The sequence below is a fragment of the Xyrauchen texanus genome, chromosome 3 (genome assembly GCF_025860055.1).
Source record: "Xyrauchen texanus isolate HMW12.3.18 chromosome 3, RBS_HiC_50CHRs, whole genome shotgun sequence".
In the NCBI taxonomy this organism is placed as follows: Eukaryota; Metazoa; Chordata; class Actinopteri; order Cypriniformes; family Catostomidae; genus Xyrauchen; species Xyrauchen texanus.
In genome coordinates this window covers 34572754-34598909 of record NC_068278.1, presented here as the reverse complement: position 1 = coordinate 34598909, position 26156 = coordinate 34572754, and the positions used below count along the sequence as shown (strand labels likewise).

Genomic DNA, 26156 nt, shown 5'->3' with positions numbered 1-26156 from the left:
AGGGAGAGAGATGGAGGTTAATGCATAAAATGCACACACACACAAACACACACACACTTTGCGGAGTGTGCTTGCTATGATTGACTTAATTTACCCATGCCACAGTGACAACCGGCAGGTAAATTCTGAGCAGAAAAAAACAGACACTCAATCTGAAATAATAATAAAAAAAATTAAATAAATCTGCCTCTCCCTTTCTCCTTCTTCACAGTGGTATTGATTGTTATGCTAATGTAGTTTCCCTCATGCACAGGCGTCAGGTCTGCGAGATATAAAAGGAAATGACATAATAATAAAATCACTTTAATTTTCCTCTGACATTTCCCTTCCTCTCATAATCCCAATGCCAACAATAGATACATGCTCCAGAGGAAGTTATCAATCAGACAGCATTCACACACGCAACTTAAAAAATTGGAGTTAACTACAATAAACTGGATTCAGTGTGAACATTAAAAGATTAGACTATGACTATGAAATAAGGCAACACTGCATAATAATGTATTCTCCCTGCTACACTTAACCCAATCCCAGCATACCTTTTTATTAATAATCTTCAATAGTTTATATGGGCATACAACTGCTTGAGTGTGTGCAAACATTGTATTTGCAAGGTTTGAATTACGAGCCTTCATGTTTAGATGAATGGCGCATCCATCCCGTTTTGAACACAGGATCACAACAAACAACACTGCAGTCTGACAGAGAAATCTTGTGTGTCTTAAAAGAACAAAGAACACTCATCTTTTGATATGTTTGTCATCTTGGTATTTGACTTACGCAGTTAACAACCCCCTTGTTGTCTATATCGCTGTATATTCCTACATGAAAGGACTGTCAAACATTCACTCATTACATATTTTTTTAAACAATTCTCTCATTGAACCTCACTACAATACAAAAGGCCGGTTGAACGGCTGGCTCACTGCTGTAGTCAAAACAACCCGGAGCTGAACACGCTCAAAACGGACGATTGTGGACTTTAGGAGGAAACCCCAACATTGACCCCTCTCACCATTCTAAACAGCACTGTGGCAGTAGCGGAGACATTCAGGTTCCTGGGCACTACCGTGTCACAAGACTTGAAGTGGGAGACCCACATTGACCCCACTGTGAAAAAGACCCAGCAGAGGCTGTACTTCCTTTGCCAGCTGAAATAGTTAAACCTGCCATAAGTGCTGCTGATACAGTTCTACACAGCAGTCATTGAATCTGTCCTCAGCACTTCAATAACTGTCTGGTTTGGTTCAGCTATGAAATCAGATATCAGAAGACTACAAAGGACAGTTCGGACTGCTAAGAGGATTAAAGCGAGAAAAAAGGGCTGGAAAAATCATTCTGTACCCCACTCACCTTGCCCACTAACTTTTTGAACTGCTGCCTTCTGGCTGGCACTATAGGGCACTGAGCACCAGAACCGTCAGGCACAGGAACAGTTTTTCCCTCAGGCTATCCATCTCATGAACTGTTAAAATTTCCCTATTGAGAAATAATTATGTGCAATACACTGCTTAGTCAATTTATTATTTATTTACATACCACACCTCTTCTGCCATTACATTCCCTTGCTTCTGTATATAACAGATTTGTATTGGTATATTGTAAATATATATATATATATATATATATATATATATATATATATATATATATATATATATATATACACTCACCTAAAGGATTATTAGGAACACCTGTTCAATTTCTCATTAATGCAATTATCTAATCAACCAATCACATGGCAGTTGCTTCAATGCATTTAGGGGTGTGGTCCTGGTCAAGACAATCTCCTGAACTCCAAACTGAATGTCAGAATGGGAAAGAAAGGTGATTTAAGCAATTTTGAGCGTGGCATGGTTGTTGGTGCCAGACGGGCCGGTCTGAGTATTTCACAATCTGCTCAGTTACTGGGATTTTCATGCACAACCATTTCTAGGGTTTACAAAGAATGGTGTGAAAAGGGAAAACATTCAGTATGCGGCAGTCCTGTGGGCTGAAAATGCCTTGTTGATGCTAGAGGTCAGAGGAGAATGGGCCGACTGATTCAAGCTGATAGAAGAGCAACTTTGCCTGAAATAACCACTCGCTACAACCGAGGTATGCAGCAAAGCATTTGTGAAGCCACAACACGCACAACCTTGAGGCGGATGGGCTACAACAGCAGAAGACCCCACCGGGTACCACTCATCTCCACTACAAATAGAAAAAAGAGGCTACAATTTGCAAGAGCTCACCAAAATTGGACAGTTGAAGACTAGAAAAATGTTGCCTGGTCTAATGAGTCTCGATTTCTGTTGAGACATTCAGATGGTAGAGTCAGAATTTGGCGTAAACAGAATGAGAACATGGATCCATCATGCCTTGTTACCACTGTGCAGGCTGGTGGTGGTGGTGTAATGGTGTGGGGGATGTTTTCTTGGCACACTTTAGGCCCCTTAGTGCCAATTGGGCATCGTTTAAATGCCACGGCCTACCTACATTTACATTTACATTTATTCATTTGGCAGACGCTTTTATCCAAAGCGACTTACAAAAGAGGAAGAACATCAGCGAATCATCTTAGGGAGACAGTGGTACAAAAAGTGCCATATTACAAAGTTTTACTATCATCATAATAGTATACAAAACAGATTTAAGTGCAACAAGAAATGTAAATATATATATTTTTTTTTTTTTTTTTTTTTTTTTTTATTATTATTGACCGGTTAAGTGCTTTTGGAAAAGATGTGTTTTTAGCCGTTTTTGAAGATAGAGAGTGAGTTAGCTTCCCGGATTGAGTTGGAAAGGTCATTCCACCACCGTGGTATGATGAAACTGAAAGTCCGGGAAAGTGTTTTGGTGCCTCTTTGTTTTGGTACGACAAGGCGACGTTCCTTAGCCGACCGCAGGCTTCTGGTGGGAACGTAGCTCTGCATAAATGTTTTTAGGTATGCTGGAGCAGACCCAGTGACTGTTTTATATGCCAGCATCAGGGCCTTGAATTTAATACGTGCATGAACCGGCAGCCAGTGGAGAGAGACAAAGAGTGGTGTAACATGTGCTCTCTTAGGTTCATTAAAGACCAGACGTGCTGCTGCATTCTGGATCATTTGGAGAGGTCTAATAGCACATGCAGGAAGGCCTGCAATGAGAGCATTACAGTAGTCCAGTCTAGTTATGACAAGGGACTGAACGAGCAGTTGTGTGGCATGTACAGAGAGGAAGGGTCTTATCTTCCTGATATTGTAGAGTGTAAATCTACAAGATCTTGCAGTTTTTGAAATGTGGTCTGTGAAATTTAGCTCATCATCAATGGTTACCCCTAGATTTCTGACCGTTTTGGAAGGCGAAACTGTAGTTGGACCCAGCTGCACGGTGATGTTGTGGGCAATCACCGTGAGCATTGTTTCTGACCATGTCCATCCCTTTATGGCCACCATGTACCCATCCTCTGATGGCTACTTCCAGCAGGATAATGCACCATGTCACAAAGCTCGAATCATTTCAAATTGGTTTCTTGAACATGACAATGAGTTCACTGTACTAAAATGGCCGCCACAGTCACCAGATCGCAACTCAATAGAGCATCTTTGGGATGTGGTGGAACGGGAGCTTCGTGCCCTGGATGTGCATCCCACAAATCTCCATCAACTGCAAGATGCTATCCTATCAATATGGGCCAACATTTCTAAAGAATGCTTTCAGCACCTTGTTGAATCAATGCCACGTAGAATTAAGGCAGTTCTGAAGGCGAAAGGGTGTCAAACACAGTATTAGTATGGTGTTCCTAATAATCCTTTAGGTGAGTGTATATATATGTATATGTATTGTCTTATTGCGTTTTTCTATATATACTTTATATTCTATCCACTTTAAATTTTTATTTTATTTGTTATTATTATCTATGTCTTGTTGCTGTATTGTTTGTGCACTGGAAGCTTCTGTCACCAAGACAAAATCATTGTATGTGTAAGCTTACTTGATAATAAAGATAATTCTGATTCTGATTCTCTCTCTCTCTTATTTTCACTCTTTTTTTAAATTGTGTGTTGCATAACATGCAGGAAATGAACAACGATGAGTAAATAAACATAGAAAAATGAAACCCAGTGTCATGAAAAGTCAAAATAATAGTACAAAATGGTGAAATCATTGTCGAAGTTGTATGAGGTGGCATGTACAATATTTACGACATTTACTTCTACAGAGAAAAATAAATTAACCAATCAACAACATTATTACGATTTTTCCTAAGTTTAAACAAAATCCCAAACCTAAACCTACCATAAAGACTTCCCAAACCCTAAAGGATCCAATAAAAGACATGCACTGTAAATACTAAAAATAGTTTTTATTTAAAATAGTTCAATTTAAGCTTTAGTTTTTTACACTAGGAAACTTAATGAGGGAATGACACACAGGTGGGGATAATGATGGTGTGATTATGGGAAATGTAGTGCAGGAGAAAACTTCAAAATAAGAGTCCTTGAACACAGTGGAGACAAACTGAGACATTACCCCCCTCTCCTATAAAAGGCGACTCCTGGCGCCTCAAGAAGGATGACATCCAGTGTGACATGCTCACACACACACACACACACACACACACACACACACACACACACACACTTGCAGTGGTGGCTCAGTGTTTAAGGCTCCGGGTTACTGACCACAAGGCAGGGGTTCAAGCCCCAACACTGCCAAAATGAGCAAGGCCCTTGACCCTATCTGCTCCAAGGGTGCCGTATCATGGCTGACCCTGCACTCTGAGGTCACACTTAACTGGGATATGTGAAAACAAAGACATTTCACTGTATATATTTGAAAAATGTGTGACAATAATAAAGGTATTCTTCTTAACAAAAGATAAAACTGTCATATCTATAATGTCTTAGAGTCATCATTGTGTAGTTTGATAAAATAAGATTGTGAAATTTGTTTAAAAATAAGTGATTAAATAATAATTGTATTTATAACCCCAGTGAGCAAGCCAAAGGCAACTGTGGCAAGGAACACAAAATATATAGCTGGTTAATGGAGAAAAATCACCTTCGGAGAAACCAGACTCACTGTGGGGGCCAGTTCCCCTCTGGCTAACATCATGAATATAATGCCAATATTAATTATAGTGCAAGTCATTGTTTCAAATTATTAAACTAAGTAAGTGTTAATGGTCAATGTTTGAACAAAGATTGTGTATGAACTGTAGGATTAATGACTTTGAAGTCCATCCTGGTTTTACTGCCAAAGTTCACATAGATGCAATTGTCCTTGTTAGTTGGCTGATGAAAGGTTTTGTTGGCAATTAATTGATAGTCTATGTATTCTATTTCAAGGGTGTAGTTGATCATTAGACCGAGGTGATACAGGCAGAGATCAGTGAGGTGCATCACAGTTCAACCTGGCCTGTAGTTTCGGTGGGATCTATCCTAAATCTAAGGTTCAGGCAATGGCATATGAAGTATCCCATGTCTTATGGCATCAGTTCATCCTCTGAAGTCCATCGTAATAGACTGAAGTGATGTTTGGCTGGCACCGGCTGCTATAAGTCATCGCACAGCGACACGTAGCAGTGGAGTCCAACAAGAAGCAGGAATGTAGCTGGATCCAGCTGGTTATGGTGATCTCAGGATAGGAGTCCCGAGGTTGAGACAGGGAAACAAATAAAATAATTCCGCTAATGGAATACCAGTTTATACTAAAATATGAGCTTGAGAAAACCTTGAGCTTCAGATAAGGAGAGCAGAAGGAACAGAAAAACATGTGCTAGATGTCACTAAAGACTAGTGACAATAGAGGCCCAAAATTAAAAAGTAGGCCTGAAACTGAGAGCAAATCTATACTTCACACAATCATTATCACTGTTTCTGGTTCTGGCAGACCTAACTAAAGCAGCCTAATTGTGAGTTGAAGGATAAATTAGGTGTATGACTGGCTAAATAGATGAGTCTTTAGTCTAGACTTAAACTGAGTGAGTGTGTCTGCATCTCGAACAGTGTTAGGGAGACTATTCCACAGTTTAGGAGCCTAATACGAAAAGGATCTACCTCCTTTTGTGGATTTTGATATTCTAGGAACTATTAACAGGCCAGAATTTTGTGATCGTAATGAATGTGATGGAATATAGCATGGTAGAATGTGACTAGTACTGCGGAGCTAGCCCATTCAAAGCTTTGAACATAGTTAACATCATTTTTAAATTAATATGAAATTGAACAGGTAGCTAATGTAACAATGATAAAATGGGGCTAATATGATCATGTTCCTTGGTTCTTGTCAGCACTCTGGCTGCTGCATTTTAAACCAATTGAAGTTTATTTATTGATCTTGCTGGACATCCTCCCAGTAATGCATTACAATAATCTAGTCTTGAGGTCATGAATTTGTTTTTCGTCATCAGCAATGTGTCGTATTTTAGCAATATTTCTTAGGTGGACGAATGCTTTTCTACAAACATTGGTAATTTTACTTTCAAATGAAAGATTGGTATTAAATATAACACCTGTTCTTCGCTGTTGAAGATTATGTAACAGTACATCCATCAAGAGTCAAATTATATTTTAGCGGCTTATTTTTAGAGGTTTTGGTCCAAAAATGTTTGCCTTTGTTTTGTCGGAATTGAGTAGAAAGAAATTTCTGACCATCTAATCTTTTATTTCATTGTTACACTCTGCTAATTTGGAGAATTGTGAAATCTCATCAGGTTTTGAAGAAATATAAAGTTGGGTATCATTTGCATAACAGTGGAAACTTATTCCACAATTCCTGATAATATCTCCCTGGGAAGCATATACAAGGAGAAAAGCAGAGGCCCTAAAACTGATCCCTGTTGCACTCCATACTTTACTTTTGTTCGGTTTGACAATTCCTCATTTACATAGACAAAGTGGTAGCGGTCTGCTAAATAGGATCTAGACCATGCTAATGCAACTCCACAGATGCCAACATAATTCTCTAGCCTATTCAAGAGAATGTCGTGATCTATCGTGTTGAATGCAGCACTAAGATCTTAAAGCACTAGAAGTGAAATGCAGCCATAATCAGAAGATAAGAGCAAGTCATTTGTAACTCTGATGAATGCACTCTGTACTGTGTTGAGGCCTAAATCTTGACTGAAAGTGTTCATATATACTATTTTTCTGCATTTTTAAATTTTCAAAAAACATTGATTAGTGTTTTTTAAGCGATTTGAATAATACCCATAATACCCTTGTAATTACCATTTTGTAAACTAAAAAAATCAATCCACCACACATAAAGATACCAGCAGAAACAAATGTAGTGTTATTTAAAGAGCAGAAGTCTGATAAACAGGTCCATAGGGAGCAATCACAAACTATGTGTCTGTGTGTAAAGTGCAATAGTAAAAAGCCCTGAATGCACTAAAAATGGCTGGAGAGCAATGCAGACATTTTCTCCTGGAGAATGGATAGGTGTGTGTACAGATATTCAGAAAAGACACACAAGAGATCTATCTCAAAATCCATGCTGCGCCATTGCAGAAATCAATTTATTTATATTTATATATATATATATATATATATATATATATATATATATATATATACACACAATATCAAGAGCCATACACAGAAATATCAATTTAGTTTTCTTCTTTACACCTATATTGTTTCATTCGTTCGCGCACACGCATACATTCCCACACGCACACATTCTAACAGAGACCCTTAATTACAAATGATTACAAATTTTCATCTTTCCTTCTATAATGCACACTTGTTGTTCTTTAAGTCATTTTGTGTTTTCTTGACTCAATTTCATGACATTGTTACATCATTAACATCTTTTCCCTTCGTTTTTTTTCAGTCTGTTAGCTTTTGTTAAGAGGATCATTGCCATGGCAACACACCGAAGAAATATTATTGATAGTTGAACAGGCAGGAATGGCTAACTTTGAAGCAAATTATGACAAAGAGGGATTAATTGCAATGTAATTCCACAAAATGATAGAAGGCGGAGGGTGGGGGTGGGGAATCAGAGTTGAGAGAATGGGACAAGGGAAAAATAGAGCTAGAGAAAGAGGGAAAAACAGAACAGAGACATAAACCAACAGAGGCAACTTATTTTTGTTAAAGCAGTGCAAACTGAGAGGGGACTCCAGAGATATAAAGAAAGAGATCGTATGAGGACAAGCGCTGACTGGTTTTGCTTGCTCCTTCAAGTGTCCATTAAAGTGTCTTGCCAGCATCCTCTAATGTTGCCTTTACAGTAATCTTCTCATATACGTGTATGTATCCAGTAATGTGTTCATTGTTTTTGAGTGGAGCTTTAAATGTTCTTTAGCTCCACTCCTGGTAGAGTAGAACTTCAGCAAGTGTCCAATCAAAAGACTTGTGTTACTCACAAGAGATCTTTAGTTCCCAGTCATGTGACAACAGGCATTATCAAGAGATTGTACCTGTTCTTTTCCATTCTTTCTAAATTTCAAAATGTTTTCATTTTGTGTGCTTTTGACAATTTCCTGTCAAGAAAACGTTTCACATGCGCTAAAAGTCTCTAGAACTTACACACTGTACATAAAATCTACACATATCTTAAAGCTCTTGGTACATTTAAAAAGTAAAATCCAAAACTGGTAAAGAAAAATCCTATTACAAGATGAATGAAACAGTATTCATACTTGCACATATCCACAAGCCAGAATTACAACTGCTTTATGTCTTTGTATGTAAAAGATAAAATAAAAAAAAGCTGACAAAAGTTTGTTAGTTTGTTAATCATATTAAATATGTATTTTCCATTCTGAATAAACAAAACAAAACACAATTTAGGAGAAGTGAAAATAAATTGCCATCAATGCAAAAAATATATTAGGGAGACTAGAAAAAAAAGACATACTAATTAGGTTGAGAGAGTGATAAATGACAAAATAGGGTGATATGGGGACGAACAGAAGGGGAAAAAATCACCAAAGAACACAAGAGTGAGAACAATGAGCAGTGTAATTGTTCTAAATGACATGTTGACCTTTTTAGCTTCCACAGGGAACCAACAAAAATAAATGGAAAAAGTGAGAGCAGAAGTAGGACAAATGAGATGAAGACCAGAAGGAAAAAAAGAAAGAGGGAGAGATGAAGGGAGGAAGGGGGAAAAGCACAATGTTCCCGTTTGAGACATCTGACCATTGAAAAGTGAGGCAGAGAGAGAGAGAGAAGGCAGTGAATGAGCTGATATACATGTTAGTGTTCACTCATAAAGCAGGGCCAGAGTTGGGATGGGTAGGGCAGCTCATTTAAATTATTAATACAATAAAAGCGTGAGCTCTGGGTTCAAAGGCATGCATTTTCAAATGATAAAGGGTTCCCACAATTTTTGACTGATGAATTCAACCTGGTCTCAGGGAATCACAAAATGCTTCAGCAATTGCATTTTTCTTGTCACGTTTAGCTTTTTATACCACTATCAGTTAGGTTTTAGTTTAAGGTTGAGCATATGGAGGTTGGTTTGTTAATTTACAAATTGTATTATGGAGCCTCATAGGGACCAGGGTGGGAATTTTTTTCTCAAATAGTTTTTCGTGCTCTTGCAATAAGTTTGCATGCCCTCACAATAAGCTTTATGGAGCAATAAAACCATTGTTTTACTACAGTGACCATATTTTAACCATGATATTCATAATGAAACCATAAACTGTAAACATTTGCCTGGATTTTACAAGATTTAACAGTAATTTCTTACAATAAAATACTGTTTTTAATATTTTAGTGTAAAATCAATGCAGGCTAGGTCATTTTCTGTCACAACACAAACATTTCTGTGAAAAAAGACATTTTAATATCGCACTGTATTATGGGAAAATGGTGTTTCATTTGAAGTTACCATTATGGTGTTTAGTGTTCCCTTTAGATGGGACCTTATCTATTTTATTTCTAATTAATTCTCTCCCAATTAGTGCAATTATGATTAAGAACACATTTTATTGTACTGTGATGTATGGAGAAAATTAGTCAATTTACTGAATTTACGTTGGGCCATGAGGTACAGTCTACACTATGCATTTGAAAATAAAGAAATAGTATTATTTAAAATGAACTATGAGGAAGGAATGTTTGCAAAGCTAGGCCATAATATGGTTGGTTTTATCACTCATTAACTTTTTATCATGAGGTATCAATCAGGCATGCAAGATATCAACACTCAGCATAAAAACCTCAACGATGGTGACAATTAACAAACACTGTATCTAAAAAAAATACAGATGGTCATTGTAATTCTACAATTCAGTAATTTACATTACAATACATTACATTAGATTACAGTCATTTTGTGGTCCTGTTCACTGTGAAGTCACAGTGTAGTTGTCCTGTAATTTGAATAAATTGTAAAAATACTTCTGTAATATATACTGTGAAAGTCATGCATCTAGTAGCCAGGAATTTTCATTGAATTCACATGAAACTGTTTAAAGTGTAGTGATAATAAAGGAAAATTAGAACTATAGAAATAAAAATCAGAATTTTGTGGTTATTATGGTTTTACTATACAAATACCAAATTTTAACTATGGTTTTATTACAGTAATGCTGTAGACTGTAGTAACCATAGTCATATTGTTGTAACCATGTCTGCTGTAGGCTCATCAAGTTTTGTTTTTGTTTTTAGTATAACAATTATAACCACAAAATTAAGATTTAATTTTCCTTTAATATTACTATGGTTGTACTACAAATATCAATGTTAAAACATGGTTACAATAGTAAAACCATGCTGAATGTATTTCGAGGGAACACAAAACTATTGTGTCAGAAAAAAAAAAAGAATACTGCCCTGTCCTCTAAGGGGCTCCATATGATTAAACTTATAAACTTCCAAAAGAAAAAAAAAAACTTGCTTTCAGCGCCACACAGTGAACAATTCACCTCGGAACTGCTGTGATAAATCTAAGCAACCACGTAATATATATTTTTTTATATTTTGCCACAGTTTCCCTGACCTTTGCATTAATTTGTGAACACTACAGTACATACAGATTTTTTTTAAATCATTTTGATTTATACTGATTCCCTTATTAATCATTCAGACTGTTTTGTGAACCAGTTTGACTGATTTGTTGATAAGAACCAACTAAAAAGAACAATATGTTCACCAATCAGATCTAGCTACTTCAGTCGTCAACTCTAAAAGACACTCAAAATCGAACATCAAAATGGCTTTCAAGCATGTTCTATTCTACACAAGCGAGATATTTTGCCAATGAAATATTTTAGAGCAGAGCGTACCTAGAAAAAATAAATAAATAAAAAATGTATATATATATTTATATATATATATTCTGCAGAGACTTTTTAGACTTTTCCTGGCCTAGAAACTTTACTTTCAAAATTCCCTGATATTTCCAAGTTTTCCATGATTGTGGGAACCCCCATGATAGTATCTGTATGTGTATGAGTGTGTTTGAGGGAGAGTTTAATGTGTCTTGTAAATAAACACACTCAATCAGCAAGATTGTTGAGCTAATAAAGAGATGTCCAAGAACACCCATTGACTGCTAAGTCAGAAACACACAGTCACAAATATGACAAGACAATATCGCATTTCCTTTTTTCTCTGTCACACATAGACACATAACCACCCTCCATCTGTGTATGTGTGAGATGAAGAGCTTGGCTTAAATCACTTGGCAATTGCAATCAAACAAAGTGGCCAATATGTTCGCTAATGGCCTGTCAGATAGATGAGTTCCTCTTTCAGAGACAAACACCCGCAGCAACCTCCCCTGCTCACCCCCTCTCTCATTTCCCTCTCATCCTCTGCATACTCCACCACTTCCTTCTTTTGTAGTACCCTCCTTCTTCAAACACGAGGACTTAATGGAGAGTTGACCTTAGTCGCATAATACTGCAACATTTCTGCCAATTAATAAACAAAACAGAAAACAAAAAGTGCTAATCAATCAATATGAGCTCTCTTTCAGGTATCAGCAACACAATAGTCCTTTTTGTTTCCCCACATTGTAAGTTCAATATTTAAGTCTTTTAAACATGTATTTTTTTGTGGTTTTCTTCATTTTTTTACTTCCTAGCACGTGAAATTATTTGACCATTTTCGTTTTGCTTTTTACTGGCTCTCCCTCTCTTCACGCGTTGGACGAATCTTCATTTCTGTGAATTTTAGCGAGTATTGCCATCCAGTCCAGGATGACCACTCAATTCCATCAGCGTAAGAGGTGTGCTGTCCATGCAGATATTGACCATTTAGGTTGGAGGTGTGGCAGTTGCGATACCACCAGGCACCGTGGTAGAACGAAGCACAGTTGTTCTCTGAATGATCATTGTCACGGTCTTTCGTTGTGAACTTCATTCCGTTGTGCTTTAGCAAAGAATCCCCTGTTGATTAGTCACAAGCAGAATCACGCCACACACACACACACACACACACACACACACACACACACACACACACACACACACACACACACACACACACACACACACAGTAGGAGAGGAGGAAAAGAGCAGAAAGAACACAATTATATTTCAGTTGAAACAGAGCTGACTTGCATTATTCTTGATTATTGCATTATTGTGAAATGGGTTTGCTCAAGAAACACACACAAACCCATTTCACACATTACAAACACACACCAATGTAAACAAATGACTCCAGACGTCCATGCACACAATTTACAGCATACACAAGCAAACTTGCCTCATCTTTGTGGCCGAGACAAATGACAATAGCATTTTCAGCATTTTATCTAATTTCAGTGTGATTTATGCATATAGAGTTACCAAGAGTATACAGTGACTGAGAAAAAAGAAAAACAAATTGGTACTTTCTCTGTCTCTAGCTCTCTCCCTAACCTTTAAAGGAATATTCCAGATTCAATACATTTTAAGTTTGGATGGACGAGTTGAAATACATTTTTGTGGTAATCAATTTTATGCCACAAATGCTGTCGATTAAGCTTAACTTGTACTGAACCCAGAATATTCCTTTATGAATCATTTTTCATCACTTAAAAAAGGAGGGAGGAATTATTTTAATATTCTGGCTTGCAGCTCTCACACACAAACACATATGTGTAAGTGTCACTCCATAATTAGCTGAACAAACGTGTCAAGTTATGCTGGTTTGCATCTAAAGTAGGAACTTCTCCACATTTGCCTAACAAATTACCAGCAACACAGTCACCAAAAAAAAAAAAAAAAAAGAGTATGAAATTTCTGTTCTTAATTTATTATTATAATTTATGTTTTTTAATTTTTTATGTGAAATCCAGTTTATAGAGTTTGTAAAGAGGGTTGTTAGGAGAGGTCTGAAATGGTTCAGTGGAGCAACACACACAATGCTATTTGTTCTCGTCACTAAAATAAATTGATTTTCTTGTAACTTAAGTGTCCTACAATGACTTGAAGCTTTTGGCAGGAAACCTGGGTGGCGATTTGTCTGCCGCCATATAAAACGTATCTGTCAGTTCAACAACAACAAAAAATTTAACATGTGGGTAGCTGACATAAAATACTTTTAGGAAGTGGAAATACTTTTCTCAAGCATGGCATGCTACCTTATTCGCCTTATTCACACCAGCACCATGTTTATTTTTTGACAGGACTGACGAGGCTGTGAGGGATAGACTTGTAGTCTCTTCGGTGTTTTAAGCTGTCCTGCTGAGGAAACATAAAATAAATAAATAAAATGATAAAAAAATAAATAAATATATATTTTTTTAAAGAATCCAGAAAACAAGTTGTTGAAAATTAGATGTGATCTAATAGATTTATAAAGCTTGACTGTATACAGTGCATGCAATTGAAAAGACTGCAATTCACTGACAGACTTGTTTTCATTCACGTCACAAAGCAAATATGGCGCTGCTGTGAACAAGGTCCATACTACATCTAAAAATATTTTAAAATGCATTTTTCTGTTATTTAATAATTATTTTGCATGCATTTACATAAGACCTAATATTAATTGAGAGACCACATGGAATATTTGTAATTTTATAAATTAATTTGTCATAGTGAGGGGAAACATGTTGGTATATTAAAAATGGTGGACAACTTCAAGGGATAGCAAAAAAAAATTACCCAAAACTTAATATTCTTTCTTCATTTACTCATCCAGGCTATAGCACCCACCATGGCACTACATACTGTGGGATGAGTGGGCACAGAAAATGGATTGATGGATGGATTTACCCATCCTCATGTTGTTCCAAAACCAAATGACTTTCTTTCTTCTGTGGAACATAAGTGAATGGTGACTCCCATTCTGTTAAATGTTTCCTTTTGTGTTCCTCATAAGAAAGTCATATGGGTTTGGCCCACATGAAGGTGAGTAAATGATGACAGAATTTTCATTCATGTGTGAATGTTTCCTTTAAACGGAATTGCGACTAGTTACAACACTTAAGATATACACTTTCCATCATACATTCATATACATTTTAACTTGAAATCCTTAAAAAAAAAAGGCATCAACAAACCATATTCCATAACACAAATCTAAAAGAGCTGGAACACAGTGTTCCAAGGAGATGAGAAAAAAAAGGAAGAGAGAAAGAAAAAGAGAGCATGTGGATCAGTACAAAAGAGGTAAATGTCAGGTGGTATAATGCAGGGGTTCTAAACCTCGCTGGGATTTCACAGTCCTTGTTTGGCACAAGTTTGTGTTTAACATTTCATCCAGCCTAAAAGAAAAAGAATGGCTCATAAAAGATTATATAATTTCTCAAATGAAAGCAGTAAGCTTTCATCCCTCCTCTTTAACTGTCCCTGACCTTGAAGATCTTCAATCTTCTGATCCACAGTCAGTTTTCCTCAATAATGTCAAAGACAATACACTGAGAACTGATCTTAGAGCAGTACTCCATTTCCCTCTGGAAACAGGCATCATTAAAGCTTGACAGATTTTCTCTGCAGCTATGGGAATAAGCCATTAGTCACACTACGGTCATAGAGAGCCTACAGAAAATACTTGTATTGCTGCTGTTGACATTTCTGCATTAGGAGTGTAATATCAAGACATGTCCTTGCAAAATCCTCAGATTCGGTCCCCTGCTCTTGGGAATCACTGTTCATTTGCCAAGGGGATATTATCGTCTCACAATCCATTCAGGTGATGTGGTAATACAGAGTGTGAAAGGGTCTCAAAAAGCCCTTCAATATGTGTATACCGCATAAACTGTCACCCTATTGCACTGTAGGTGTGCAGATGTTTGCATGGGGTTGTTTGTGCTCACACGGTGGTGTGAATACAGAGTCACCTTGATGCTGTCTGTATTTTGAGATATATTAGGCCCTACCAGGAGTTCCAAAGGAGAACTGCCTGTCAAAACTCCGATGCAAATTATCACAATAATAATCTCAGCACTGCGATTAGGGGAGAGCTGTCTGACAGCAAGCAGCAAAGCCAGCAGCTCAAGGCCATGAATACACTGCCCAGCAGTGACCACCTGCTCACCTGACAAAAAGTGCTACAGACACAATCCAATTTAAGCCAGAAAGTACCTGCTGTATAGACAGCATTTCTCTCACCTCTCTCTTTCACGGTCTTTTCATGGTGTATTTTCTGTCTCTCTCTTTTCCTTACCACCTGTCCTCTGTCCAAACTCAGAATGCACTTTCTATTTCTGTTTATCTCATTGCTCACTGATGTTTCTTACAGGGCTCCGAGGAGGTTTCCAATTTGGATTGTGGAGAAGCATTAGTCTGTGTTCTTGACATTTGTCTAAGTCAATGGTAGTAATCGATTGGACAGCATTTCACCTCCTAGACGTGCATGGGTTTGTGTGTATGGTGATATTGGAAAGGAAGTGTGATATACAGTACATTATGTCGTGTTAGCGGGTGAGATGTAACTAAAGAGTGTTTTAAGTGCTATGATTATTCTGTCTATGCCATCAAGCACTGAAATGGACCACTTATCTGAACAAATAAACACTAGTTCGTACTGTTAACAGAGATTTAATCATGTTAACTGATTTGCATACCAGGTCCTTGAAAGTTACAGTTGAATATTAAACTTGTGATTTAAACAGGCCATATTAATTGCAAATATTGAAGATATTGACCCACAGTTATATTGAAAGAGAGAGTAAGAAATATAGAGAGACTGTGTCGTTATATGTTTAGTTTTGCATGGCCAGACCTTTGACTTAATTACATTTTCTAAACTGTCTGGTCCTCATTTCACCTTATTCTCGCCAAGAACCACCCACTTAGACAGGAAGAGGCCATCTCACTAATATATAAAGGGAGCTACTAGAGTAGGGGAGAGCGGGGCACAAACCAACACTTCTTGGTTCTCTTGTATTGCGTAAGCTAGCTTACGCTACGGGAAAGATTCATCTTTTCTGAGATATTGAAGCCAAAAAATTATCCTTAATTTTTGTATCCATTGTCAACGCAGTGCAGCAGCTGCAGACCTTGAGCGGGCTAGCTAGCGAGCTCATAGGTTGCTCTGTGGCAACTGCTGCAGCCTATAGACGAGCTTGGGCGAACTCGCATCCAATGAGAGGCGTCCGAGCGCTCACTGCATCAAAGCCCGCCAAAATGGGCGTGACTAGAGTGCATATAAGCGTAGTTCGTAGGCTGGAACCCTGATTTTCATCTCTTCAGCGAAGCTCTTCGCATCGCTGACCTGGAAACCGCGTCGCTGTTCGATGGGCATCAAGCAAGCGTGGACAGCGCTAGAAGAAGCCGGCCGTCTCAGCCACCTTCAGCCATCCTGCGAGCTACGCCATCCGACGACGTATCCTTTTATTCAGCAAGCTAGTTCTCACGAGCTATTCACAAAAGAGTACGAGCGTCTTTTTCAAGATGCCTCGCTCCACTTGCGCCTCATGTCGCGCCCTTCTCAGCACAGGAGACCGCCACATCATCTGCGCTCTCTGCCTGGGACTGGGGCACGCAGAGCTCGCCCTCACTGAGGGCGGATGCGATTTCTGCGAGGAGCTACCGATGTCGACCCTGCGGGCTCAACTCGAAGCGCTCAAAGCAGAAACCGCCGCGCTGCCTTACCTTCAGCCGCGCAGGAAGAAGTGCCGCTCACAAAGGCTGCTGGAAACTGTGGTTGAAGCGACTGCCTCGCCAGAGCCTCTCCCTCGAGCATCGCTTTCACCCTCCCCGCCCCCCCGGGACGCGCAGTTGCCGCCGAGCGGCCGCACTGCTGCCATCTCGGATGACGAGGCGGACGATAAGGGCCGCTGTTCCATCATGGTTTCGGACAGCGAGGAGTGGTCAGGCTCCCAAGCCTCCTCCTCGGCCCAGGAATCCAGCAGGACCCGCGCCGGAGTCGAAGGGAGTTAACACGCCTCCTCACACAGGCCGTCGACCGCCTCGGGCTCGAGTGGTCACCGCCCCTGAGCAGGCACCCAACAGACTCGACGGCTGCTTTCTTCAAAGCCATCGCCGCTCTACACCCGCGGCCGGGCCGCTCCCTTCCTGCCGGAATTACATACGGAGCTTGCAAAGTCGTGGAACGCTCCTTTTTCAGCCAGGACCCGTTCCCACGTCTCCACCTCTCTCGCGTCGGTGGACGGCGCCACCGAGAGAGGCTACTCCTCCATCCCCCGGTCGAGGACTCGGTAACAGCACACCTTTGTCCGCCCTCGCGAGATGGTGTTCCAAGCCTGTGCTCCCGTCTAAGGCCTGCAGAGCGACTTCCGCCTATGTTGGCGCGCCTATTCCGCCGCCGGCCAAGCCGCATCTGCTCTGCACTCAATGGCCGTTTTACAGATCCTACAAGCAGACCTTCTCCGGGAGTGGGATGAGAAAGGCAGGCACCCAGAGGCTGTTACTGATCTACTGGCGCGACAGACCTCGCCCTTCGGCTACCAAAGCTGCAGACCAAGCTCTAGGGAAGTGCATGGCCTCGCTGACTGTGACCGAGAGACACTTATGGCTAACACTAGCCGACATGGGAGAAGCAGAGCGCTCCACGTTCCTCAACGCACCGCTCTCTCCGACCGGTCTCTTCGGCTCAGCGGTGAGTGGCATTGTTGACCGCTTCTCAGAAGTCCAGAAAGCCACCCAAGCCATGAACCTCTTCCTGCCGCCAGCGCTAGCTCCTCTGCAGGCCGCTCACGTGATCAGCCTCCTGCACGAGCCTCTTCACAGTGCCCAGTTCAACAAACTCAGACTTCTCAGCGTCGACAGGGCGGCCGCCTCGATCAGCGCTCAGACAGCCGCCGCAGACCGCCGCCCCGCGGGCCTCGATTTAAGGTAACGCTGAAACCAGATCAACCGAAGTCTTCCTAACTTTGTTGAACAAACGACGGCTCAGTCCCGCCGCGGCCGGACCACCGTCAAAGCTTTGCCCCCTGTCAGTCCCCTTCTCTCAGGCTACTACAGTGGTGAATTTAGCAGCCAACAAGCCGGTGACACTGCCCACTTGCCTGCACTCAAACGCTGTTTTCACGGCGACCCAAATAAATCTTGTAAAGAGCAAACATGTCTTATGTGTAGAAAAAGTGCCCACAACCCAGTGTTCGCCCCTACACACAAGCATAACACATCCCGTGCCCCTATCAGAGCATGCTCTCATAAAGCGGTTATGAACCGCTCGAAGCGTCAGAGTCAATGAAGGCGCCCACAAATGCGTACGTGCGCCCATTCTCTGCCCGCTCTGTCACACGACCAGCCCTATGTGTAGAAAATGTGCCCACAATCCAGTGTTCACTTCTGCACACAAGCACTGCATGTCTCGCGTCCCCACCAGAGCACGCTCACATAAAGCGGTTACTGAACCGCTCGAGCGTCAGAGTCAATGAAGGCGCCCACAAATGCGTGCGCGCGCCCATTCTCTGCCCGCTCTGTTACACGGCCAGCAACCATTCCTCTGTGTGTAAGTCCCGTGCCCATGACTATGCTTACGCATCACGTAACAGATGTGACTCTTTCCCCATTCATTCCAATCGGAAGTCACTCACAAAACAGCCTGTTCATGCTGTCTGCGAGCAATCATGCATGAACACACTAAACGCGCTCACACATTTTGTTCAGCGCTCTGTGTGCGGCAATCAGAGCTGAACTGGCCATTCACCCTCTAGCGTTACGCTTCAAAGCGTGGGAAGCTATTCCAGGGATATCCAAGTGGGTGTTAAGCACAATACAACAGGGCTATTTGCTACAGTTCGATCGCCGCCCTCGCTTCAGAGCGCGCTCGAAACCACTGTGAACACGGAAGCAGCGTGCATGCTTCGTTCAGAAATAGCAAGCCTTCTGTGCAAAAGGGCCATAGAAAAAGTGCCACCCTCTCTGAGCGAAGTCGGGGCTTTACAGCCGTTATTTTCTTGTTCCCAAGAAAGACGGCGGCCTCAGACCCATATTAGATCTCAGGGTTTTGAACAAGGTGCTTGCAAAAAGACCGTTCAAAATGCTTACAATCAGGAAACTCCTCGCGCATGTGCGCCAGGGGACTGGTTTATTTCTCTCGATCTGAAAGATGCATACTTTCAGATTCAGATAAATCCCCGTCACAGGCCATTCTTGAGATTCGCCTTCGACGGCCAGGTTTATCAATACACCGTCCTTCCGTTCGGCCTGTCCTTAGCACCCCGTAATTTCACGAAGTGCATGGATGCGGCGCTCGCACCCCTGCGGAGTCAGGGTTTGCAAATTCTGAACTATTTGGACGACTGGCTGATTATGGCTCAGTCACATATGGAGCTTCTGTCTCACAGAGCAGTTCTCCTCAGTCATCTGAACAGTTTGGGTCTTGCAGTCAATTGGACCAAGAGCTCACTACAGCCCAGTCAGACCATTTCCTTCCTGGGAATAGAACTAGACTCCGTGGCAATGACGGCTCGCTTATCTACACAGCGCAGCACGCCGTGTTCAGCGACTAGCCGCATCTTTTCAGATGAACAGCCTCACGCCTCTGAAGAAATTCCAGATAGTGCTAGGTTACATGGCCTCAGCCGCAGCAGTACTTCAGCTGGGTTTACTGCACATGCGCCAGCTTCAGCATTGGCTAAACACCAGCGTCTCGCCGGGCTTGGGCCACAGGCCGCCAGCCCATCAAGGTGACTCAGACCTGTATATCAGCTCTGCAGCCCTGGACAGTGGCCGAATGGTATCAGCGGGAGTGACAATGGGAGCTGTATCTCGCCGAAAAGTCATCTCGACAGACACGTCCAACACGGGTTGGGGCGCGGTCTCGCGAGGGCTCTCCGGTTTTCGGCCTATGGTCAGTTCAGGAAAAGCTCCTTCACATAAATTGTCTGGAAATGATAGTGGTCGAGTACGCGCTCGTGCGCTTCTCCCGGTCATTCAGGGTCACCACGTCCTGGTCCGTTCGGACAACAGATCTGTGGTATCCTACCTAAACCGTCAGGGCGGTGTCAGATCCAGGAACCTCTTCCATCTGACAAAACGCATACTGAGTTGGTCCCAGTGCCACCTGCGCTCGCTGAGGGCGACGCACGTGCCAGGCCACCTGTACGACGGCCCGGACAGACTGTCCAGAGACAATATTCCCCAGGGGAATGGTCCCTGCACGCTCAAACAGTCCAGACGTTATGGCACCTATTCGGCAGAGCAGAGATAGACCTCTTTGCGTCCAAAGAGAACTCTCACTGCCCAATATTTTTCTCGAAGCGAGGACGCGCTGGCCCAGGACTGGCCCAGACGCCCGCTTTACGCCTTCCCTCCCGTCTCGCTATTGCCACAGGTAATGCAGAGGATCAGGGAAACGCGTCACTCGGTGCTCCTCATAGCCCCGCGTTGGGAGAATCAGACATGGTTCCCGGAGCTTACGCAGCTGTCACTGACAGCACCGTGGCCCATCCCAGTGAGAGCAGATCTCCTCTCTCAAGCTCGCGGCACAATCTGGCATCCCCACCCAGAGCGCTGGGCGCTGCATGCATGGGTGATCAACGACTACCCGTCGCTCTGCCAGAAGGAGTAATAAACACCATCATACACGCTAGAGCCCCTTCCACGAGAAGACTGTATGCGTCAAAATGGTCTGTGTTCTCAAAATGGTGCACCGACAGAGACCTGGACCCGCGGACATGTGGGGTGTCGTCGCTGCTCGTATTTCTACAATAGCTGCTGGATAAGGGCAGATCCCCATCCACGCTCAAAGTGTATGTGGCGGCCGTTGCGGCGTTCGCTGAACCCCTGCACGGCCAGTCATGGGGTAAAAACGAGCTGGTCATCCGCTTCCTCAGGGGAGCTAGAAGGATGAACCCCCGCACCTCCATCGGTTCCTATCTGGGATCTTTCTATAGTTCTCGAAACTATGAAAGCCCCCTTTCGAACCACTTCAATCCGTGGATTTGAAATACCTTTCACTCAAAACCGCTTTTCTGACTGCCCTGTCATCAGTCAAACGTGTGGAGACCTTCACGCGCTGTCTGTCAGCGCTGCGTGTCTTGAGTTTGGACCAAGTGACTCCAAGGTCATTTTAAAGCCTAGACACGGCTATGTTCCCAAGGTGATCGGTACTCCTTTCAGAGCACAGGTCATTTCCTATCGGCGCTGCCAGCACCGATAGCGAACGCGACGCCAATCTCCTTTGCCCGGTCAGAGCACTGAGATTGTATACTGCGCGCCCGCTGCTTTCAGACGCCCGAGCAGCTTTTCGCTTCGCTCGGAGGGAGCACCAAAGGTCTCGCCGCCTCGAAACAGACACTATCTAGATGGATAGTGGACGCTATTGCTGCTGCATACGCGTCAAAAGACCTGCCATGCCCGTTGGGCATTAGGGCTCACTCCACTAGAGGCATGGCATCCTCGTGGGCATGGTCCAGCGGGATTTCCATTCACGACATATGTGTGGCAGCGGGATGGACTTCCCCTCCACCTTTGTCAGATTTTACAATATGGAAGTGCCCGCTCTGCAGGCAAAACTACTAGCGGTTTAATACGCTACAGCTCCCCTGGTGAGCTGCACTGATGGGACACATTCCACACAGACCGGCACCGCCGCTCTGTCGTTCCCTTCCCACTATGTGCTTATGTATTACACAATCAATGACCCGCATTCTTGCCGGCCAAATATTATTTCCCCACTCATAAGGGCTCCCCCGGGTCCCCCCTTAATTCCCTGGGGCTCATACAGTGGATGCTTGGCGCGCACGGCATTGACAATGGGTTCCCGTAGCGTAAGCTAGCTTGCGCAATACGAGAGAACCTCTCATAAGAGAACGTATCGGTTACCTAACATAACCTCGGTTCTCTCTAGATGAGGGAACGAGTATTGTGTAGCCGGCCGTGCTCGCGCCACGAGCGACTTTTCGCTTCAGTCAATGACAACCAGGGTTCCAGCCTACGAACTACGCTTATATGCACTCTAGTCACGCCCATTTTGGCGGGCTTTGATGCAGTGAGCGCGCGGACGCCTCTCATTGGATGCGAGTTCGCCCAAGCTCGTCTATAGGCTGCAGCAGTTGCCACAGAGCAACCTATGAGCTCGCTAGCCCGCTCAAGGTCTACAGCTGCCGCACTGCGTTGACAATGGATACAAAAATTAAGGATAATTTTTTGGCTTCAATATCTCAGAAAAGATGAATCTTTCCCGTAGCGTAAGCTAGCATACGCAATACTCGTTCCCTCATCTAGAGAGAACCGAGGTTACGTTAGGTAACCGATACGTTTTCTTAAGTTTGTGTAAATGCAATTGGGATTCAAAGTATTTTTCTTTTTTCACATTAATTTTAAACATGTCTTGTTCAAATTTGAAATCTTGTTTTATGAATACAGCGTATACTTTTGTTTTGGCCATCTACCTGGAATGAAGAAAATGTAAATGTTACAACGTGCCCCAAACAGGTGAGGGGCACATTGTAACATGACCATATGACAGCTTAAAATCCCCCTCTAACAACTGATTCTGTTCTAAATAAAATATATAGAAGATAAACTAATATTTAAACTAAACTATTATTAATAAATATCAGTAAAAGCCATTTATTAATAATAATTTTGACACTTGACAATGAATATACAGTAAAGCCACAGCATTGGCATAAATAATGCATGGAATGATGACAAAATAAACACACACACAAATAAAGTGGAATTATGTAAATAACATATCTCATTGCATGGAATTGCATAGAGTTTGTTCTAATTGGGGCACGTTGTAATGCAGTGGTTAAACCTGGCAAAACACTTCTGCTGGCTAGCTAAGAATTAAAAGAATATGTAAGAAGCTAGCTAACAGATCGGAAATTAAAATGATACCATGTTTGCCTTGTTTAAATAAACACAAAAAACTGAGATAAAAAAAAAAAACTTTTTGTGTACATTTTTACTTTAAGTATTGTAAAATAAACTTTAGGTGATAGCTTCCATAGGTTTTTGAATTTTGACACACTTTTTTCTCTACACAGTGTTGATATGGCAACAAGTAAACAAATGAAGTTTTGTCTTACTAGTGTTTGTGGAAACGTTCAAACTATGTGTTACAACTAGCCCCATGTTAGTTTGTGCCCCGTTCTCCCCTACATTTTGTTTAAATGTGCGGTTTAGGAGTGGGATTACCTGAAATAGATTATAGCACAATAATAAACATGCTTCGCAAAAAAAAGATTCACATAATGGTGCGGCGGTCTGGTGAACGATAATACATGAAACATGTGTATTGGACTGTGATCAGAATTTCTGTCCAAAGTTCTGCTTGTTTATATCTTGATAACTTGTTATTAAATTACTCTTTCAGATTTAATAACATTGAAAATTGAAAATTCTATCATCAATTGTTCACCCTCATGTCATTATGTGTATGATTTTCTTTCTTCTGCTGAACACAAACAGAGATTTTTAGAAGAACATCTCAGCTCTGTAGGTCTACACAATGCAAGTGAATGGTGATCAGGCCTGTGAATCTCCAAAAAGGAGATGAAGTCAGCATAAAAGTAATCTATATGACTCCAGTGGTTTAATAGATGTCTTCTGAAGCAAATCCAGTTGGTTCTGGGTGAGAACAGACCAAAATATAACTCCTTTTTCACTCTACATCTTGCCATCGCAGTCTCTAGGCACGATGATTTCAAGCTTGATTACACTTCCTAGAGCTTTACGCATGCACAGAACACTAGATCGTACTGTAGAAAGTGTAATCGAGCTTGAAAACATGATCGTGCTTAGAGACTGCAATGGCACGATGTAGAGTGAAAAAGGAGTTATATTTTGGTCTGTTCTCACCCAAAAGGTTCGCTTCAGAAGACATTAATTAAGCAACTGGATTATGTTTATGCTGGCTTTATCTTAAAAGGCCTGATCAACGTACACTTTTGCATGGACCTACAGAGCTGATATATTGTTCCAAAAATCTTCATTTGTGTTCGGCAGAAGAAAGTCATACACATCGTAGATGACATGAGGGTGAGAAATTATGAGAGAATTTAATTTTTTTTGTGTGAACTAACCCTTTAAGCTTAATCGACAGCATTTGTGGTATAATGTTAATTACCACAAAAGATTATTTAGACTCATTCCTTCTTTTCTTTAAAAATAAAAGCTAAAATTGAAGTTACAGTGAGGCACTAACAATGGAAATGAATGGGGCCAATTCTTTATAGGGTTTAAAGGTAGAAAAGTTAATAATTTTACAAAAGTACTTACATTAATTCTTCAATTAAAATGTGTGTATTATTTGAGCTGTGAAGTTGTTTACATCATCGTTTATACAGGCGATTTTGGATTTAAGAGTTTACAACGTAATTGTAAAATTGGATATAACTTTAGACAGAAAAAGTTAGTAAGTGATTTTATCACACTAAAATCATGTTAATACACATACTGTTTGTTACATATCACTGTCTTGTAGCAATACTATTATTTTAATATTTATGGATTAACCTATTTACTTCCATTGTAAGTGATTTTTTTTTTCAAAATTAACTAAATTCAATTTAAATTAATTAGTAATGAACCTGGAATATTCCTTTAAGTGACTAAAAACTCTGAGTAACTTTCAAAGATTTGATGCCACCTACATTGCCAATGAGATTCAAACTGTTGAATTCAGCCAGCACTTGCCATTTGCCTGTGCAATATGCATCAGACAGTCCAGTGAAAGAACTATAGGCAGTCCATGGCCATGTTATCTGAGCCTGAAATTAGCATGTGTTTAACATGTAAGTATGTGTGTGTACCTGCAGTGCCAGTGTAATCAGCGATGGTTAGTGGGTAACCATCATCCTCTGGATCAACAGAGAATAGTCCAACTCCAAACACGCCATACTGCGCAAAAGCTGTGCTGTTTTCAAAGTCCTCAAGATCTATACGCAATTCATAGTTCCCTTGGATAGACAGAGCATGGATCTGTTTCAAACCTGCAGAGAGACAGAGAGAGAAAAATATTTAATTAATTTAATTTCATTATTATTGTTGCTCATATGAAACTATTTAAACCAGGGGTTTTCAAACTTTTTAATCACATGGACCCCCAAATATGATGATTACATGCTGGGGACCCCCTTACCTACAATATAAAGGTAACTATGTATTTTTTAATAAATAATTGTATATAATGTAAAGACATATTTAAATTCATATTACAATAAACGTAAATATGAAATGCTGTTTCAGTAACAATTTTCTTTTATTATTTGGCAACTCACTATAGCCAAAAATAATTCTCACAATTAACAATTATATGTAGCTTCTGTAGTTTTGTATTTCTGAACAATTAAAAAATACATACATTAACTGAACAGGGTACATTTTTTTCACAGTATTAATGCACTGGTAGATGAAAAGTTAAACCTGAAGGGTAGCATTTGCATATTCAAACATGTGAATCAAACTAAACAACACCACATTTACTGATTCAATATGTCCTAATGGGATGGATGAGCCTGGTGGCTTCTACACAGTTTGTCAATGCATGGTTTCATTTTAGTGAGAGCCAGGCGCATGTCACTTTCAAACTCCAGACGGGCCCGGTGCTTGGACTGAAGTACTTTCAGTGCTGAAAATCCAGCTTCACACAAGTAGGTTGTGGCAAATGGTAAAAGACAATTTATTGCCCTCTCAGACAAAACAGGGTAGTCCTTTCTCACAGACATCCAAAACTCTGACAGAGGAAGGCAAAGGAACTTTGTTTTCATCTCTCCCTCATTTGTCAAATCAATCAGTTGCTCTTGGGCTGCTAGATCCAGATGAGTGCCAATCCCTGGTGCAAATGGGTTTCCCTCTTTCAGTTTGCTTTCCCACAGAGATAATTTTTGCGTGAACGTGTGCACCTTATCTTGTC

The 26156-nt window shown here is 41.1% G+C and overlaps 1 protein-coding gene across 1 annotated transcript in view; it reads right to left on the bottom strand.

The window, feature by feature from the left end:
- Positions 1 to 11616: 11616 nt before the first annotated feature.
- The window catches only part of LOC127626484 (fibrinogen C domain-containing protein 1-like), a 194729-nt gene continuing 180189 nt past the window's right edge, over positions 11617 to 26156 (bottom strand). The window contains exons 6-7 of the mRNA XM_052102292.1: positions 25054 to 25233; positions 11617 to 12325 (exon numbers count right to left, since the gene is read on the bottom strand). Of these exons, the coding sequence (XP_051958252.1) occupies positions 12057 to 12325; positions 25054 to 25233 (449 nt within the window). The 3' untranslated portion in view covers positions 11617 to 12056. The remainder of the gene's footprint in view (positions 12326 to 25053; positions 25234 to 26156) is intronic.